Genomic DNA, 18,473 nt, shown 5'->3' on the forward strand with positions numbered 1-18,473 from the left:
AAAAAATAAGTGAACAGGCATGGCCTGCCAGTCCTCGTCTTTCTTTCACTGCATTTCCTTTGACCACATTTTGAGGATATCAGGAAAGAAGATGAATTTGTAGAAAATAACAGTTCTTAAGAAATTGCACTTTGAAGCTGACATTTTCTGTGTCCTTAGAAACTTCTTGTGAAGGCTCTTTTCTTCATCATATTGGCCATTAGAGGCTCGTTGTCTTCTTCCGTGTGCTTTTCAACAACCCATTGCATGCCCTCTAGTGGGGTCTCAGCTGTCACTTTCTTGGGCACCCAGGGACAGGAGACATCATGTCCTTCCAGGACCCTGTTGTGCCCCTCTTGTGCTTGCCTCCTAAGTGATGCTGAATAAGCCCTATGAAGCCTAGAGACGTGAAAAAGGGAAAGAAGAGTAGAGTGTTCTTCCCACACAGCATCTTCCTTTCCGTGGTCCCTCTGTTTTATCCTTACTTAGTGACTTCCTGTATCTCTCTCCTTGAGACTTCCTATTGACTCATAAATTCTTACCATTCTTACTTCTGTTTTATCTCCTGAGTGGTTTGGCCAGAGTCAGCAACTAGTGACTGCAATCGTGACCCAAAACTCTCAGCTTGTCCCTCACACCTATTTATATCGGTAATGCACACCCATGTACAATCACTTCTCAAAAAATGTTCTGGGAGGCCTGGGTGGTGGCTCAGTCAGTTAAGCCGATGCCTTTGGCTCAGGTCATAATCCCAGGGTCCTGGGATCAAGTCCCATATTGGGCTTCTTGCTCAGCAGGGAGCCTGCTTCTCTCTCCGCTTCTCTCTCCGCTTCTGCCTGCCTCTCTGCCTGCTTGTGTGTGCGCGCTCTATCTCTCTCTCTCTGACAAATAAACAAATAAATAAAATCTTTAAAAAAAATGTTTTAAGACTAAGGGAGGCTCTCTGTTTATGGAACAAACATGTAAATTTGATTCCAGGATCTTTTCTTCTCTTCTAACTCCTGTATTAAACCTCTACAGTTATATTCATGACCTACCTGCTCATACAGTTTGGTGGCCAAACACATCCAGAAATCCAGGAGAAGTTGGACGAAACGGCCCCTCCCCCCAAGTCTTACTTTTTCAAACACCTCAGACCCCACAGGAGAGCCGGCTGAGGAGAGACTGGTGACAAATAGCTCCTTAGTCCTGTTCTGGCTGTCTTCCCAACCACCTGCACCTCTCCCATTCCCTGGGGCCGTGCTCCTTTCCTTTGCTTTTGCGTTTCCCCCCTGGCCACCTCCTCATTTTCCTTGAAAACCCTTCTTCCTCCTTTCACCACCTGTCTGTCCTTCCCACCTCTCTGTTCTTCCCATCCCGCTGGGCTCCTTAGTTTTTGTCTCATTTACTCTCTGTAACCAGCTCCTAACACCGACTTGGCCTCATGGTGCCTTAGTTCTGCCTCTCACCGGCTACTTTTCTCTGCTGTGTTGGATCCTTGGGCGGAAGGCGGGTGGGACGCAGGGAGGGAGCTCCCCACCAAGCAGGGAGATATTTTATAGTGTTCAGACCCATGTTCACATGCGGTTATGCTGAAAGAGCATCTTTCTCCCTTTCCATACCAACTTTTTATATACCAGGCTCCAGGAAAGGAAGGAGAGGGAGGAAGAAAACTATCCTGCCTGTTATGATTCTGCCAACACTACACAACTAGGAGAACCCAGAACCCAGAGCATCCAAAATGGAAAGTCTCATTCTACAAAAACGGGTCTCTCCTGCTCCCGACTTGAATGAGGACGTATTTTACCCACTTACGCAAAGCTTATTGCGTGGCAAAAAATGAAATTGCAGTCCCCGCGAAACCAAACTGCAGAGGCTAGATGGTGACAAAGTGAATCGTGCTTCTGTACGACACACAAACTTATTATTTTAAGTAGTGTTTCTCCAGCTATGTTTCTACCACAAAATCAACTGAAGCTGGCGAAGGTTGTGTTTTCCTTCTGAATCAGCAGCATTAGCTGGGTGAAGAGCTGTGGGTTTGCCAGATACAGAATCACTCAGTTTTCAGGTCTTTTTAGGAATACACCATGAGCGTGGCGGCAGAAAGTTCCCAGACCCCGGGAAGTCCTGCGTTGGCTCTGGAGCACGAGGAGGACATCTCCAAGGCAGGGCTGGTGAGGGCAGTCTGGAACCTTGAGCCGGGGGAAGGGACCCTGGAAGATAAAAGAGCAGAGTGGGAGGAGGGAGCCCAGGGGTGGGAGGACTATTGCTGATAGAGACAGAAATGTGACCCCAGGCAAGAGGATAACATACCCACTCTGGCCAGAAGAGCTTTTTGGTTTTTTAAAGCCTCCAGGTCTGGGGCACCTGGGTGGGTTTGTAGATTAAGTGTCTGCCTCCCGCTCAGGTCTTGATCCCAAGGTCCTGAGATGGCATCTGGCTCGCCGCTCAGTGGGGTGCCTTCTTCTCCCTCTGCCCCTCCCCCTGCTTGTGTTTCCTCTCTCACTGTGCTTCTCTCAGTCAAATAAATAAATAAAATCTTAAAAAAAAAAAGAATGACTGTAATATAAGGCATCTGTGACCAGCTATCCAGAGAGACACAGAGAGAGAGGAGTAGCAGAATTTACTTAGGGATATGCACTCCGGGGCTTACCACAAATTACTTTATGTAATCTTGGTTAAATTCCTTGATGTTTGCTTTTCCCTTATTAATGAAATGCTTGGGTTAAATTATGTCACTTTCAGGTGCCTCTGTGACAGGACTGTATTAATTCCTTCGGAGGTGCTAAATTTTAAAAAGATGATTGTGAATGGCAACAACCAAAAAAGATTATTATCTAAATGCAAAATGGGGGCGCCTGGGAGGCTCTGTCGGTTAAGTGTCTGCCTTCAGCTCAGGTCATGATCCAAGGGCCCTGGGATCCAGCCCCGTGTCCGACTCCCTGCTCAGTGGGAGTCTGCTTCTCTCTCTTCCTCTGCTGCTTCCCTGCTTGCACACACTCTCTTTTTTGCTTTCTCTCTGTCAAATAAATAAATACATAAATAAATCTTTAAAAAAAAGTGCAAAGTAAAAATAATAAAATAAAAAAGTAAAAATATAAAATAAAAAAATAAATTAAAAACACAACCCCAGTCCACACTCCAAGTCTTCTGTGGACACTGCAACAAGAAAAGCTGCCTCCTAAAATTCTCAGCTGATTAAGCTGATGTCCTAATACTTGGTTAGTTCCTTGAACCCCGCTGCAAGTCCCAGCTAAGTCATGAGGTACTTGGGCCTCATTCCGCTTCAATAAGAACTACTCAACTTTGGTGTTTATCGGGATTGTGCATTAAATTTTACTGAGTGGAAAGGGTTTTGGTAGATAAATACCACTGGATTAGATCATCTCTCAGGCCTCTTCCAGCTCCAAATGATTTAGCTTCTCCGGAGAGGAGCCCGGCCTTGCATGACCCTCCTTGTGTTTCTCGCCCAGGGTGGAGAACATGTCCATGCGGCTGGAGGAAGTCAATGAGAGGGAGCACTGCATGAAGGCCTCGCTCCAGACCGTGGACATCCGGCTGGCGCAGCTCGAGGACCTCATTGGGCGCATGGCCACGGCCCTAGAGCGCCTGACAGGTCTGGAGCGGGCTGAGTCCAACAAAATCCGCTCCCGGACCTCGTCCGACTGCACAGACGCCGCCTACATCGTTCGCCAGAGCAGCTTCAACAGCCAGGAGGGGAACACCTTCAAGCTCCAAGAGAGTATAGACCCTGCAGGTGAGGAGACCATGTCCCCAACTTCTCCAACCCTAATGCCCCGTATGAGAAGCCATTCTTTCTATTCAGTCAATATGAAAGACAAAGGTGGTATAGAAAAGTTGGAGAGTCTTTTTAAAGAAAGGTCCCTGAGCCTACACCGGGCTACTAGCTCCCACTCTGTAGCAAAAGAGTCCAAAGCTCCTGCAGCCCCCGCAAACACCTTGGCCATTGTTCCTGACTCTAGAAGACCGTCTTCGTGTATAGACATCTATGTCTCTGCCATGGATGAACTCCACTGTGATATGGACCCTCTGGACAATTCCATGAACATCCTTGGGCTGGGGGAGCCCAGCTTTTCGGCTCCAGCACCTTCCACAGCTCCTTCAAGTAGTGCCTATGCAACTCTTGCACCCACAGACAGACCTCCAAGCCGGAGCATCGATTTTGAGGACATCACCTCCATGGACACGAGATCTTTTTCTTCAGACTATACCCACCTCCCAGAATGCCAAAACCCCTGGGACACTGACCCTCCAATGTACCAGAGCATCGAGCGCTCCAAAAGTAGCCGCTACCTAGCCACCACTCCCTTTCTTCTAGAAGAGGCCCCCATTGTGAAATCTCATAGCTTTATGTTTTCTCCATCGAGGAGCTACTACGCCAACTTTGGGGTGCCCGTGAAAACAGCAGAATACACAAGTATTACAGACTGTATTGACACAAGGTGTGTCAATGCCCCTCAAGCGATTGCTGACAGGGCCACCTTCCCTGGTGCCCTGGGAGGCAAAGTGGAGGATCCATCTTGCTGCCATCCTGAGCGAGAAGCAGAACTGAGTCACCCCAGCTCTGACAGCGAGGAGAACGAGGCCAAAGGCCGCAGAGCCACCATCACAGTACCCTCCCAGGAGGGTGATAACTCGGACAGAACCCTGTCCAACAACATCACGGTTCCCAAGATAGAGCGTGCCAACAGCTACTCGGCAGAGGAGCCAAGTGCATCATATGCACACACCAGGAAGAGCTTCTCCATTAGTGACAAGCTCGACAGGCAGCGGAATACAGCAAGCCTGCGAAACCCCTTCCAGAGGAGTAAGTCCTCCAAGCCAGAGGGACGAGGGGACAGCCTGTCCATGAGGAGACTGTCCAGAACATCCGCCTTCCACAGCTTTGAAAGCAAGCACAACTAAACCTTCTTAGTCAGCACTGCAGGAGGCTCAAGAATCCAGCCCCGAAATTCTCCCTGACTTCCACCTGTTCCCCTTCCTTGAAGCTTACCTGCTTTATTCTTAGCTGAGCAAAATGAGCAATGCCTTGGAAGGTGTTAATTCGAAGGTGACCTCTGGGCCGCAGATCAAGAAAGCACTTGGTCTAGCCCAGTGCCAAACACAGGGGCTTTAAGTCATGTTCACACTTGATGGGTAGGGTGGGAAAAGAGGGAGAAGAAGGGGTGCGGTGAGCATGTAGGTCTAGTGACTTCAGAAAGCCATGAGCTCTGGGAATGAAGGGGCTTCAAGCACTCTCCGTGCCAGGAGGCATCTTTCCATTTCTGACCATTATCAAGAGTTTTAGGATACAGGGCTAAATTGCAAAATAAGGTAAAATAAAGTAGCCAGCATACAAATGAGATATTCTAAACTTCAATTCTGTTTTCTTTTCACATTGGCTCCATCACTGGTGACTGATGAAGAGCATCCTTTTTATTCAGTATAAGCCGGCAGCAAGCAGTTCTACCTAACGTCCCACATCCTTCTCATGCCAACACTTCTGTAATTGATCATTATAAAGAAAAAACAAGGTAACAGTCATAGTTCACCTGTCTCTTCTATATTCACTTCTGGTGCCACAACTGTTTATCTTTCTGGAAGAAAATAAAGGGAACAGAAATGCCTTTTTGTGTTGCAGGCAAAATGAAAGAAGAATTGAGGCTAAAAACAAGGGTCAGGTAGTTTATTATAGACAGTGGGCATTCGAGTATAGTCGAGCAAGCTCAGGATGAATGTAATCAAATAATTTTATATTTTTAATTTATTTTGTATCTCACCTGTCATCAATGAAGTCACTTACTGAATCTGTGATAGTGAACTAAAAGAAAAAAATATATATAGTGGGCAGAACTCACCTAAAATTGCCATGTGGTGTACTGTTACATTCTCACCCTTCGTGTCCCGTGTCATGCTGCTGTGTGATTGTCATCATTTGCATGGCTCCACCATGTCTTCTGAACATCCCCAAGATGTACCTGGAAATTCTTCACACCACTCATCACATGACCATTTTGTATATGAAGATCTGATCACATGTGGATATTTTCATACCTAGAGTTTTGCCATTTAATCTGAGCTCAGCATAAATTTAATTGGAGTTTTTCAAGGGCTGGTATCTTTTTTATGGAAATGTTCCAAAGTACTTTTTAAGGAAGTTTCAAATCATAAATAACCTTAGAATTGACTGGGAGTTTGGTACAACCCAAAGTCATCAGTTGCAGGCCTACCATGAATGTTTTTCTTATATGTAGAGCTATAAAAATGATAGAGTAGACTCAAGTAGAAAGCAAACCACATAAAGACTTCTATAGTATATGCTGCTTATATACCTATATATGCATTTACACAGAGACATGTTTGTATATAGTATATAAACAGGCATATAGAGCTTTCTTCAGAGGCTTGGACTTTTCTATCACCTTGAGGTATAAACCAGGATTTTTAATATCCAAGGAGTTCCATTGAAAGAATTCATTCTGTTATGTTGGATTTTGACAGATGTTGAAATTACGTTTTTGTTTTGTTTTGTTTTGTTTTTTTTTTGAAATCCCTGTGACCTTAACTCTTCCTTGTACCAAACTAAAGTTGCCAAAATGACTGGCTACCTGCCCTTTGCTTCTTTTCTGTCCGGAAACACTCGCTGCAATGACATCTTATTTAGTCTGGTTTCTCCTGCACGAAGTGATTACGCCAAGTACAGTCTGAATCAGACATGCAATTCTAAACCAGATAGTATTACGGACTCTTTAATACAGACGTACACTACTAGGTCAGAATCTGGATTTGAAGGGGCATACAGAAATATTGACCCTCAAATCTTCTAATTCCTTCTTGTGTCCCTGATTTTCAAAAGAATAAAGTCTTTAAGGAAAATGACCTAATGTTCTTGGCCCCCAAAATAGTATGTGGTTCTCCCGTTGAGTTGTCATTGTGAGCTCCAAATTTTCTCATTATGTGAAATCAAGTAAATATGTGGACAAAAGCTCTAGCCTGTATGGTGTTTGTTTTCTTTTAACCCCTCTGAACAAACCTTTTGGCTATAGAAATAGTTATGAGGCCACATACAAAGAATTAAAGAATTCCGTCTCACTCTTTGGCATTTGGGTAAATCGAACACAAGCAACCAGACTCCCTCATGTGTGATTGCTCTAGAAATACTTACATTTTTATTGAGCCCCACATTGGCTGTTTCCCTTTCAGCAAATAGGCATTTGGTCTGAGAATAAATCAGTTGCCCTTAAACTTCCTTGAGTCATGCATCTCAGTGAGAATCTGATGAAAGCTCTGAGCCCTCTCCCCAGAAAAAAATGTATATACGTGCAGCGTTGCAATGTAACTTGAAAGGGTCCATGAACCCCTGGTTCCACGTTGCTTGATAATGAGGAAGAGGAACCATGTTTGTTCATAATCGATACAAAGTCCTAATAGGCACTTTACATTTGAGACCATTTCTCTGTGATTCTCAGGAAGGCCAAGTCTCAGCACCAGAGTTGGAACCAAGATTTTGTTCTTTTCGTCCCTTAGATTATATTTTGCTAGTTTGATGTACTTGTATCCTAATGTTTGATGATTTAAGAAGCCAGAGGCTCTCTGAGTGAGTCTGTAGAGGAGTCCAGGAAGGAGGCGAAACCATTATTCTTTGACCATAGAGCAGGACATCACGGCACCTCTAGGGCCCCATTCTGGACCAGACAGAAAGTGAGGGAAAGAAATTATGTGCACAAGCGTTTCCATTCATCATGATTTCTGGAGAGAGCAGAACAGGACTGGGGAATTGCAGTCCTTGTCAGTCCAGACCTCGTGACTGCCTGGTCCTTTTGTCATACGGGAAAATGAAGCTCTTACATCTTTCGTGACGTATGCAAAATATATAAGCCAAATTTAAATGACTTTAAACATAAACTGTGCAATTCTCATGAGCCATTTCTTTCCTGTGCACATCATGTGTATTCTGTTTCAACCCATTTCTTCCCATTTCTGGGTTCTGTGCACCCCGACATGGCATTGATTCCATGGTCTTGTGCAGTCAAGCTTGTGTTCAGCTCATTTATTCCATCCCGTCCCTGATCAAGGGGACATTAATTACCTGTCTCTATGAGTTAAGCAGCTCATGAGCAGCACATTATTGAGGATCATAAATAAAGTCAGAGAGAGCTCACAGCAGTAATAGCTTTGGTTTCATCATCTGCTTCTGAGGTGCCAATTTTTACATGCTACTATACGTCATGATTTGTTCTAAGTCACTTGCTCCTTTTGAAAAAAAAAAAAAAGAAAAGGGTGTTTTATGAAAATGGCCATGGAAATTCCCTGATTGACCCACATACTTACAGTTAGAAACTTCCTCCTTGATGATTTGAATGAAGGGCTGGAAAACTTGGGCAGAATTGCTATGGCTAGTTCATACCTTTCTGCAAGCCAGAGGCAAATGAGCAGGCAGAACACAGCACTTTACCAGAACTGGCTTTCCTTTTAAGTCTAAACTTCCAGGTCTAGGATATATATTTAGCACTTTGAAAGTTCCCCTTAAAAAAAAAAAAAAATATATATATATATATATATGTATATATACACACACATACACATATACGTATATACATATATGTGTATGTGTGTGTATATATACGCACACATATATATGAATATATATATATGCATAATCCAATGGGAAAAATGTACTTTTAAAAACACACAGTGTGTTTCTTCTGAATGTTTCAAATGTATTCTGAAAGATGGTTTCTATAGATAATATTATGGTAGATAACTGGATAGTACATTAATTCGACTTTCTGAGGCTCTGCAGTCTAATCTTCCTGAATGTTTGGCTGTTTAACTTCTGTCTTGGCAATCAATATTATCCAGTCATCCATCATGCGCCATCTATAGACTGTACCATTCGATGTGTCGAGCAATGCTGTATTATAAAACACATGTACACATACGTGTAACCCGTGTTTCACCCAGCGTAGCTGTAGCATGTGGTTGTATTAATGAACGTTACAGGACAGCTTTATAATCATTGGCCAATCTGTAACATTCAATAAAGAAGCACATGTTGCAAGGATTAAGTATGTTCCCAGTTCCACGTTATTCAGCATCCTCGCAAAAATGGGCACTTTGGTTCCCGATCTGCTTTATGGTTTTTGCAGTCCTCTAACCCTCGAGGAACTACTTGCCTAGGCTGAGGTCCGTCCTCTAACCAGCCCCAGGAGCCGTGGTAGGCAAGTTGGGTTTTGTGAAATGTGAACTGGCCTGTGATGCGAAAGACTCTGTGACAAATGAACTGAAGATAGTATTTTCACTCCAGTGGAATTAGCTGTTTGTTTACATCTGCGAACCCCCTGCGGAAGCAGTGTACAGTATTTTATAAATATGTTCATTTAGTGACACTGATACATTTGTTTCTAGATGAAGTGATGCTAGTGTGTAGGTATTATATATGTTCTCGATATTGCATCTGACTCATTATTCTTTAACGATAGCGATGTAACTTAAACGAAGTAATCCCTCTCCAAATCCAGTCTTAATTTTGTGGCAACAAAATGCATGCTCTGCTTTATGCGTTTCTTTTGACTTTTTAAAGACACTTAATATTTGACTATTGCCTGCTGTAACACTTAACCCAGCTAGGAATTCGCTCACGTTGTTGGGCTTCTTATACTGTTTGGGGATTATGTTTGATTTTTAAAAATTAAAAACAAAAAAGCAACCAAGGGGTTTTTTTTTAATCTTATTTTAAGCTCCGAACAAATAATATGAAATAAAGTATTAACCACAGGGTGTGTAGCTAGGGGACCCAGAGATGGCTGGCCGACACTGTGCGGGTGTTGGCGCATCTGTGATGTAGGAAAGACATGTTTCTGATCGTTTAGGGCCACTGGGTACAAATCGCGAAACCAGAGAGGAGAGTGAGAAGTCCATTCGGACAGTGCAGAAAGCCACAGAGCATTATGAATGAGTGGCCCAATGATGCCCGTGACCTCTCTCCTACCTGGTGGCTTTTCTATTTTGAGGGTGAGCCTGGTCCAGGAGAGAGTGAGGGGTGGGTGACTGGGGGTCTGATCAAGAACCAGGTGACTGAAGAAGGTTGCCCTTTAAAGAAATCACCATGTCATTATCAGAAGCCTCTCTTTTCCAAGTGGAAAAGAGAGGACCCACTTTGCACAGTCTTATAAATGACTGCTCTTCCACTAGGGAGAGAAAACTTCTCCCAGCCTCCGCTGGCCTAAGCTTTCTCTTCCCTTTCCATGTCAAACATTCTCTTTCCCCAGATCAGAGTCAACCAACGCAGGGCTTGGTTCTGATTTAAGGAAAACAAGATTTTTTTTTCTTTTCTTTTTTAATCCACTCACAAAAGCCATTTTGTTACCTTTTCTCTGATGAGTTCCTTGCACTGGTCGCTGCTAATGACATCAAGACATGATGATCCCTGTGTGTCTGTCTGAGAAACGGTCTGGGTGGCCACGTAATCCGCCTGGCGGTAAGAGTGAGGTGAATTTTCCCTTCCCTAAGTTCCTTTGTCTGCCGGCCCCCTGAAGCCTCCAGCCCCTTGCCTGTCTGCATAGCGTTTATGTGCTGGAAGTGAAAAGGGCACATATGACCACAAGTCGGTGGGCCATCTGCTGAGCTTCGGTACCAACCTTGACCCAGGCCTTCCTCGGGGACAGCGAGGTTGCCCAGAGCATTGGGTCACAGAAGGAAGTTCAGCTTGGCCCCCAGATGTGCAGCTTTCTTCACCCCCTTAACTTTCTTCTTTCCTCTTAGCCCAGCACAACAGGCTTTTTGCCAAACCCACAGACCCTTGGTCCTATGACCTCAGCACCCCGTAGAGCCTGGCGCAGTAAGCTGCAACACGGGCTCCTTGGAACAGGTCACGCTTTCAGACTTTGTCCACCCCTCATCTTCCCACTACCCTAGACTCTCCCCACCCCCTGCGTTCTACCCCCTATCCCGAACTCAGCCAGGGTTTGTGTCGGCCCCGTCCAATTCTTTGCCTATCTGGACCCCAGAGAGCCCCTCACGTCTTTACCCCAGCTCCCCACATGTCATCAGAACCAGCCGTCTGCATCTAGATGGCGGGGCTGCAAGCCCAAGGACAGGCAGGGGCTGAAGCCAGGACACCAACGTTCCCGTTGGACTCGAGAAAGACAACAGGAAGAAGCAGGGTTTGTAGGGCACGAGGGAACACGCGTCCTATGACAAAAACATTCACATTCCAATTTGTAAACACTCTGCTAGCCGAACAAACATGTCTGCCAGCAGCATTCAGTCCCAGTGGCAATAGTTTGGGACCTCTGATTTAGGGCCAGCTGGGATCATGTTCTTGATTCTGACTTAGCGTATACAAGAAATACACCGAGAACTGAGGAGGGATGGAGAGGAACTCACCCTGTTCAGGGTTATTCCTGTTCTCCCGAATGAGAGATGCATGTGTATTCACCAGCTGCATCTTTCTGGACCCAAAGGCAGGATCTTTGTGGGGGGGATTCAGAAGAAGAGTACCGCACATAGCATCGTATCAAGGCTTATCTGCTTTTTGTCACGAGAGCGTCTAACTTGAGTTTATATTATTGTTCCTGCTGTGCAAAACAGTATACATGGTATACTGTGCTCATAGTCATTTCATAACCTAGAACTTAGACTCTCATTTGTAAGCATCCTAACCATAGTTTATAATGGGGGAAATTATTCAAGTATCATTTTTAAATGAATTCCTATAAATACAACAATTTTGAAATTGGGTTTGTTAAATATATATACATCTTTTCCTTCTTTGTGTATGGATAGACCGCGGTTGGCATATCTATCGACATTATAAATATATATAAATCCTTAGAGGAATTGTTCTTTTTTAAAGGTCTATTACTGGATTCACGATGCACTTTGAGCTTGTTTGTTTAGATATATAATTCGAAGCAGAAGTTGGCAGATACCATGGGAAAAACTTTCTGAAATTTCTGTAACAAATGTTTTGCAATAAAAAAAAAAAACTCAGTAGTTTAAAACATGACTTGGGTTTCCTTGTGCATTTATTTGCCATCACTTGATCTCCACTATCTGCATGCCAAGAGGAGCTGGGGTACACAGAGATAATTGCTTAGGGCCATATAAGTTAATTTGCAGAGCAGAAGTTGAGAACAGGTAGCCTTTGGGAAAGGCTGCCCTGGAATGTTCCTAAGGAACAGGGCGGGTTTAGTAAGACACAAGGAGGTCACTCCAGGTAAGGGGAACAGTAATTTGATGAGCCTTCAAAGGCTCTAGTGCTTCATCCTCGTTAGAACATCTGGGCAGCCCCGTGGAATCTCGAGCACTGACCCCAGTTTTATGAATGAGGCTTTGCTCCAACTAGTCTCCACATCTGTACCTTTCCCCCTGGCTCTGTCTAGCCAACTTTTTGAAAATTGAATGGATGGTATAGCAATGTGTCTGTGTTTATGAATATGCAGATTTATGTAACACACACACTCTTCAAATGCATGCTCTCAGATTTCCTGGAAAATGGGGTCCACCATCCTTTGCTACCAAAATCTCAGATTTGGAGAAGCATAGAGCTTCCTTGAAGGAGATACTGATGAAGGCTGAAGAAAATTAATTCTCTAGGGCTAAATTTAAAAGTTAATTTCGATTTAAAAGTAATTTGTCATTACTTGTTGACATTACTCTGTTTGATTAAAAACCAGAACATGGCTTGTTGTTTAAAGGCCTAGATTACCACATCCCTATCAGTGGAACGTTCTCAGGAATTACTTCTTTTTTGCCTCTCCTGATCTCTGATTGTTAACTTGGCCTCCGCCCAACATTTGGCACAGTACCGTCTTACAGTTTCAGCCATCTCTCAGCCATCTCTCTCTCGTGCTGTGTCACAGTCATTATCTTAGGACATAATACAGTCACACTAAAAGGACTTGTACACAAAACAATGAACCATTGCCCCAATATTCTTCATCTCAGGCACCAAAGACCCACCCATTTTATTTAAGACTAGATGTGTTTGTTTGTCAGGGCTGCCTTTAAAAAATACCACAAATCGGGAACCTGGGTGGCTCAGTGGTTTAAGCCTCTGCCTTCGGCTCAGGTCATGATCTCAGGGTCCTGGGATCGAGTCCCGCATCAGGCTCTCTGCTAAGCGGGGAGCCTGCTTCCTCCTCTCTCTCTCTCTGCCCACCTCTCCGCCTACTTGTGATCTCTGTCAAATAAATAAATAAAATCTAAAAGAAAAAAAAATACCACAAATTAGGTGGTATAACAGAAATTTTTTGCCTTATAGTTCTAGAAGCAAGAAGTCCAAGATCAAAGTGTTGTCAAGACTAGTTCCTTTTGAGGGCTGTGAGAATCTATTCAATGCCTCTTTCATAGCATCTCGTGATTTTCTGGCAATCTTTGACATTCCTTGGCTTGTGGCATCACCCCAATCTCTGCCATCTTCACATGACACTCTACCTGTGTGCGACCCGTGTCCAGCTTTACTCTTTTTATAGTATGGCACCCATTGCATTCCAGTGCAACCTCATCTGAACTAGTTATATCTGAAATGACCCTATTCACTGAAAAGGTCACATTCTGAGGTTCAAGGGGCTAGGATTTCAACATAGAAACAGTGGGGGCGATAAAACTCAACCCTTAATATGAGGTAAATTTATAAGTAAGAGTGTGGTGGTCACTTATCTTTTTAATATCTTTCAAAGCAGAGAAATTGGAATTCAGGAATCAGTTGGAAACAATAGATGTACTGTCAGTAGGGGAAAAAAATAGACCAACCGTGCCATACCGTGGAGCCATTAAGAATAATTCAATCTTTGTACATTGACATGAGAAGAGGCCATTGGTGTATTGTTAAGTCTTTTTATTTATTTATTTTTATTATGTTCAATTAACCACTGTATAGTGCACTGTATAGTTTTTGAGGCACGTGCCCTCCTCAATACCCATCACCCAGCTACCCCATCCCCCCCCATCCCCCTCGCCTCTGAAACCTTCAATTTGTTTCCTGGAGCCCATAGTTTCTCATGGTTCATCTCCCTCTCTTATTTCTCCCCCTTTAGTTTTCCCTCCCCATCCCTACAGTCCTCCATCCTATTGCTTATGTTTCACATATGAGTGAAGCTTTATGACAATTGTCTTTCTCTGCTTTTCAAGTCTTTTTAAAAGGAAATTGAGAACAACATATAGGGTCTAATCCTAGTTTTCATAAAAATTAAAGCAGGGATATAGATATAGATATAGTCACATGTGAATAGTAAAGATTGAAAGAATACAGAGGAAGGAGTAGAAGTTGTATTGCAGAAGTTTTTCCTTTTATTCCAAAAACTCAAATACTGTTGAAAAATAATCTAAAGTGGCCCAAGAAAAGTTGGTTCAAGGACCAACAGACACCTTTGCCTTCTTTCTGCTCAGATATCTGTTCTAGACATTGTTCCAATAATCACAAGCCCTGGAAAAGCAACATGTCTCCTCCAAGGAATGGTAAATTTGAAAGAAGAGAAAAGTGGTAGCAATGGTTTAACTACTAATGTCGTGAAATTGTCATTTTAGGCAGAAATACAACCAATATCTTTCAAGCAGCTACTTTGTTCCCCTGGAAGTACTGAAAATGTTATTAAAAAGGCAAGACTGTCATGACTAAAAAGATAATTACATGGTATAGTTATTTAATTAGAGCTGTTGAAGAAATCAGGATGAGCGGCCCAAATTTAGCTCATCAACACTGAAAGTGTTCACGTGGAAGCAAAATGGCCACCAGGAAGGCGGGGTGTGGATGGTTTCCCACATTCGGGGAGGAAACTGGACTACATAATGTGCTCTGAGACTGCATAGAACAAACAAGAGATGCTTTTGGGGTAAGAGGAAAGCCTAGCCAGGCTTAACGAAATAGACGGGGCTGGGGAAGACAGGAGGTGAGAAGCAGGTGTTTATTTCCAAGGCTGTTGGAAAACAAAGCTGTAGCCATGAGAATGATTAAGGTCTGCTTGGAAAACAGAAGCCAACCTGATCAGGGCAGAGGACTCACACTGGAGATTTGAGATCTTCTCAGCACATCTATGAAATCAGCATTATTATTCTTCCGTCCCAGATGCAGGGGAGAGGGAAGCACTCATCATTTTACACATGAATCCAGATTAGAGTTTGGATCTTATTCTGAAAGTGACTAAAGAATTCTGGGCAAAAATGTGACATGGCAGGGGAGGGAGAGGGGCCGTGGGACTGACCACAGGATTCCAGGCAAGAGGTAGTAAAACCCCATGGATGAAGACACTGAAGAAGTTTTCCAACTCAACCTAATTCAACAAATATTTCAGTGGAGACTCACTTTTGGAAAAACACTTGACCGAGTACCAGCACATTCTACTTGAAATGTTACCCTCTTACTTAATTTCCTGGTGAACGAGTCATCTTTTCAGAAGACTGTGTTCTAGTATGTGCCCAGACGAGCATCCCTCGAGATCCTCCTTCCTGGCAGCCATTTTGTATGTTGCAGAAGAGCTGTCTCCTTTGTCTATGGCCACCATTTTGGCTAGATCTTTGGCAAAGGGTGACATGGACCCAAGAGTGCTAGTCAGAGCTTTTTTCTTAGGAATTTGGAATAAAAATGGGGTTGGCGATCTCTGCATGGTGAAGCCATAACTTATAGGCTCAGGAATTCTTGACAGTCATGTTCCTGCGTATGGCGGAGTTGCAGAGAAAATCAATCTGCCATGAGAAAGAAGGAGTATAGAGACAGAGACAGGAGCAGATAGGGGAAACAGAAATTCGAGACTCCTGCTGGGACATAACCATAGTCCCATATTGGAATCTAAGAGCATATCAGTATCCTTAATATAAATTCCACATGTGGTAAGCTAACTGATGACCGCCCAAAGATGCCCATATTCTCAACCCCGGGACCTACGCATGTTATCTGATCTGCAGATGTGATAAATGAAGAGTGTTGAGATAGGCAGATGCTCTTGAATTAGCCACATAGGCTCAGTGTAATTGCAAAGGTCTTTATAAGAGGGAGGAGGGGGTGGTCAGAGTCAGAGAGCAGGTGTTGGGACAAGGGAAGCAAAGATTGAAGTGATTCACGCTGAAGATGAGTGAAGGGGTCACAAGCCGAGAAATGAATAAAGGCAGCCTCAAAAGCTGGAGAAGACAAGGAATAGATTCCTCCCCTGGCCTCCAGAAGGAAACAGACCTGCTGACATCTTGATTTTAGCCCCTCAAGATTCATTTTTACTTCTGAACTGTAAAAGAATAAATTTGTGTTGTTGAAAGCTGCTGCATTTGTGGTGACTTACTGCAGCAGCGATAGGAAACTAATACGCCTCCCATGCACACGCTTTCATTTAAAATCAAGTTGGTACCTTTTACATGTAACCACAAGAATCTAAGCACCCTACCTTAGTACAAAGTTGCCACAGACCGTACTACACCCTGCCAAATCAGTATCAGTGTTGCGGTGGAAAAGAAACACTGCCACACGATAAGTATACGATGATCAAAAGACACATCCCGGTTTCAAAATATAGGGGGGAAATGCGTACTCAGAATTAACGAAATAAGGCAATATATCCTTTAAGTCAGAACCCAACCTCTACCTCTGTGAAGCCTTCTGTAATTCACCATAATAAACTCTCCTTTCTTGACCATGTGTCAAGCCTCACATGTATCCTCCATCGATTGTCACCTTACTTGGTGATGGTAGGTTGACTTGTTTGTCTCTCCAGGTAAAGCACGAGCACCATGGTGCAGTCTCTGGTGCCCAGTTCAGGGCCTGCTCCTGGAATGAGTCAGGAAATAAATGCATAGACTGTCTCTGACCTCAGCGAGCTCCCCGTCCAACAGAAACAGATATGTCATTATCCAAATCAGAGTTTTCAAAGCACCATGAATAGATTACATAAACAAAGCCTTCTGGAGCACAGAGTGTGCTTTTGAAATGTGCAGTCAAATTCGCAATAACTGGAGAGCAGTGTGGAAGGAAAGTTTGGGAGGGGCTTCTCAGGAGGGGTGACGGACACTTGAGCTCAAATATCTCAGCCTTGAAGGATGAGTGGGATTTTGAAAGGCTGAAAAGGGGGGGAGCGGGGAAGGATTACAGGCAAAATGTTTTACGATCAAAAAAGGATTGCCATCAAAAAAAGTCACAATGGAATGAAGAGACAAGAAAGCACCAGAAAACAGGTAAGTAATTCATAATGGCTACAGGTATGTCAATGTATCATAGTAGGACAGGGCAAGTCCAGAAAATTTGGTCTGGGGAGAGGTGAGGATGACCTGAAAAGGGAAACTATAGAAGCCAAAGTGGAAGAGGGGCAGGACTTGCCAAGGGGGTAAAAAGACCATCGATGGGGTTAAATGCAGCGGGAGAAATCAAGTAGGGCACACACGATAGCGTGAGGATAGAAATAGCCCAATGGAAAGGGGAACATGGAAGATGACTCTGAGATTTTGAATCTCAAATGTGAATCCTACAAATCCTACAAATATTCATCGGGTGGGGGAGGGCGGCGAGCAATTGTATATTCCGATTGTGAGCCAATCAACATTTACCAAATACATGAGTGAACAAATAAATGAATTACAAAACAAGTGATGAATTGAATGGCTGAACGTATGAACGATGATTCTTTGGCCAAGCCATGGCAAGTGGGAATAAGGCTGAGGTAGGAGACAGATGGGACCTTTTCGAGCATCCTGGATCTGGGCTGAAAGGTATTTTGGAGACCATAGTCATAGACACTTTGCCCACTAAGGTATTTTTCCCCATCGTGGCATGTCTAAATATGCCCTCAGTGACCTCCTAATCCAGGAGAAAGGTATACAAAATCCAACAGATGTCCCATGAGGGAACTTTCAAACTTGGCATGAAAGTCAGTGCAGTGGTAGGAAGACCCTGCTAACAGAACGGCCCAGGGGTCGTTGGGTGCTCGGAGGAGCTGACAGTAAGAGACGACGGCAGAAAGGACACTGGGTGCAGAAGGAAGCTTCCCGCACCACCAGGAGCCACTCGAGACGGGCAGAGGCAGCTTCAGGACACACCAGACCCTCCATCCGGCACCCAGATGCTTGGAGCCTTTCAAAAATTACTTAAACGGTATAGAAAGAAACTGGTGGTTGCCGGAGGGGAGGGGCATGGGGAGATGGATGAAACAGGTGAGGGGGATCACTTAACGTGATGAGCACTGAGTCATGTATACAACTGCTGAATCATTGTATTGTAAACCGGAAACTAACTTAAAACTGTTATTTAAGCTTAATTTAAAAATTAAAAAGAAAAATAAGATAGAGGTACCTAAATGGGTTGGTTATAACTATTCTCCAACCCCTTGCTATGCCCCTATCACTTTCAATGTTTAAAGAATCTCTTCTGTCTTTATCTTGCTCATTGGGTGAGCACAACCATACTTCATCAAATAGAGGGCTTTCTGTGTTTCAGAAAGAAAACTGAGCTTTCTCGGTTCTTAGTTCTGCCAGAACTTAGGTCTGCCAAGAGACCCACGTTTTTTTAAAATGGGTTGGAGGGGCCAGGTGGAGAG

At 43.9% G+C, this 18,473-nt stretch overlaps 1 protein-coding gene across 2 annotated transcripts in view; it reads left to right on the forward strand.

The window, feature by feature from the left end:
- Nucleotides 1-8,507, forward strand: part of TRPM3 (transient receptor potential cation channel subfamily M member 3) — a 495,097-nt gene extending 486,590 nt beyond the window's left edge. For both annotated transcript variants that reach the window (XM_046022643.1, XM_046022644.1), the window contains one exon: nt 3,432-8,507. In XM_046022643.1, the coding sequence (XP_045878599.1) occupies nt 3,432-4,884 (1,453 nt within the window). In that variant the 3' untranslated portion in view covers nt 4,885-8,507. The remainder of the gene's footprint in view (nt 1-3,431) is intronic.
- Nucleotides 8,508-18,473: the final 9,966 nt, after the last annotated feature.

This window comes from Meles meles, chromosome 11, assembly GCF_922984935.1.
Source record: "Meles meles chromosome 11, mMelMel3.1 paternal haplotype, whole genome shotgun sequence".
NCBI classification, from domain to species: Eukaryota; Metazoa; Chordata; class Mammalia; order Carnivora; family Mustelidae; genus Meles; species Meles meles.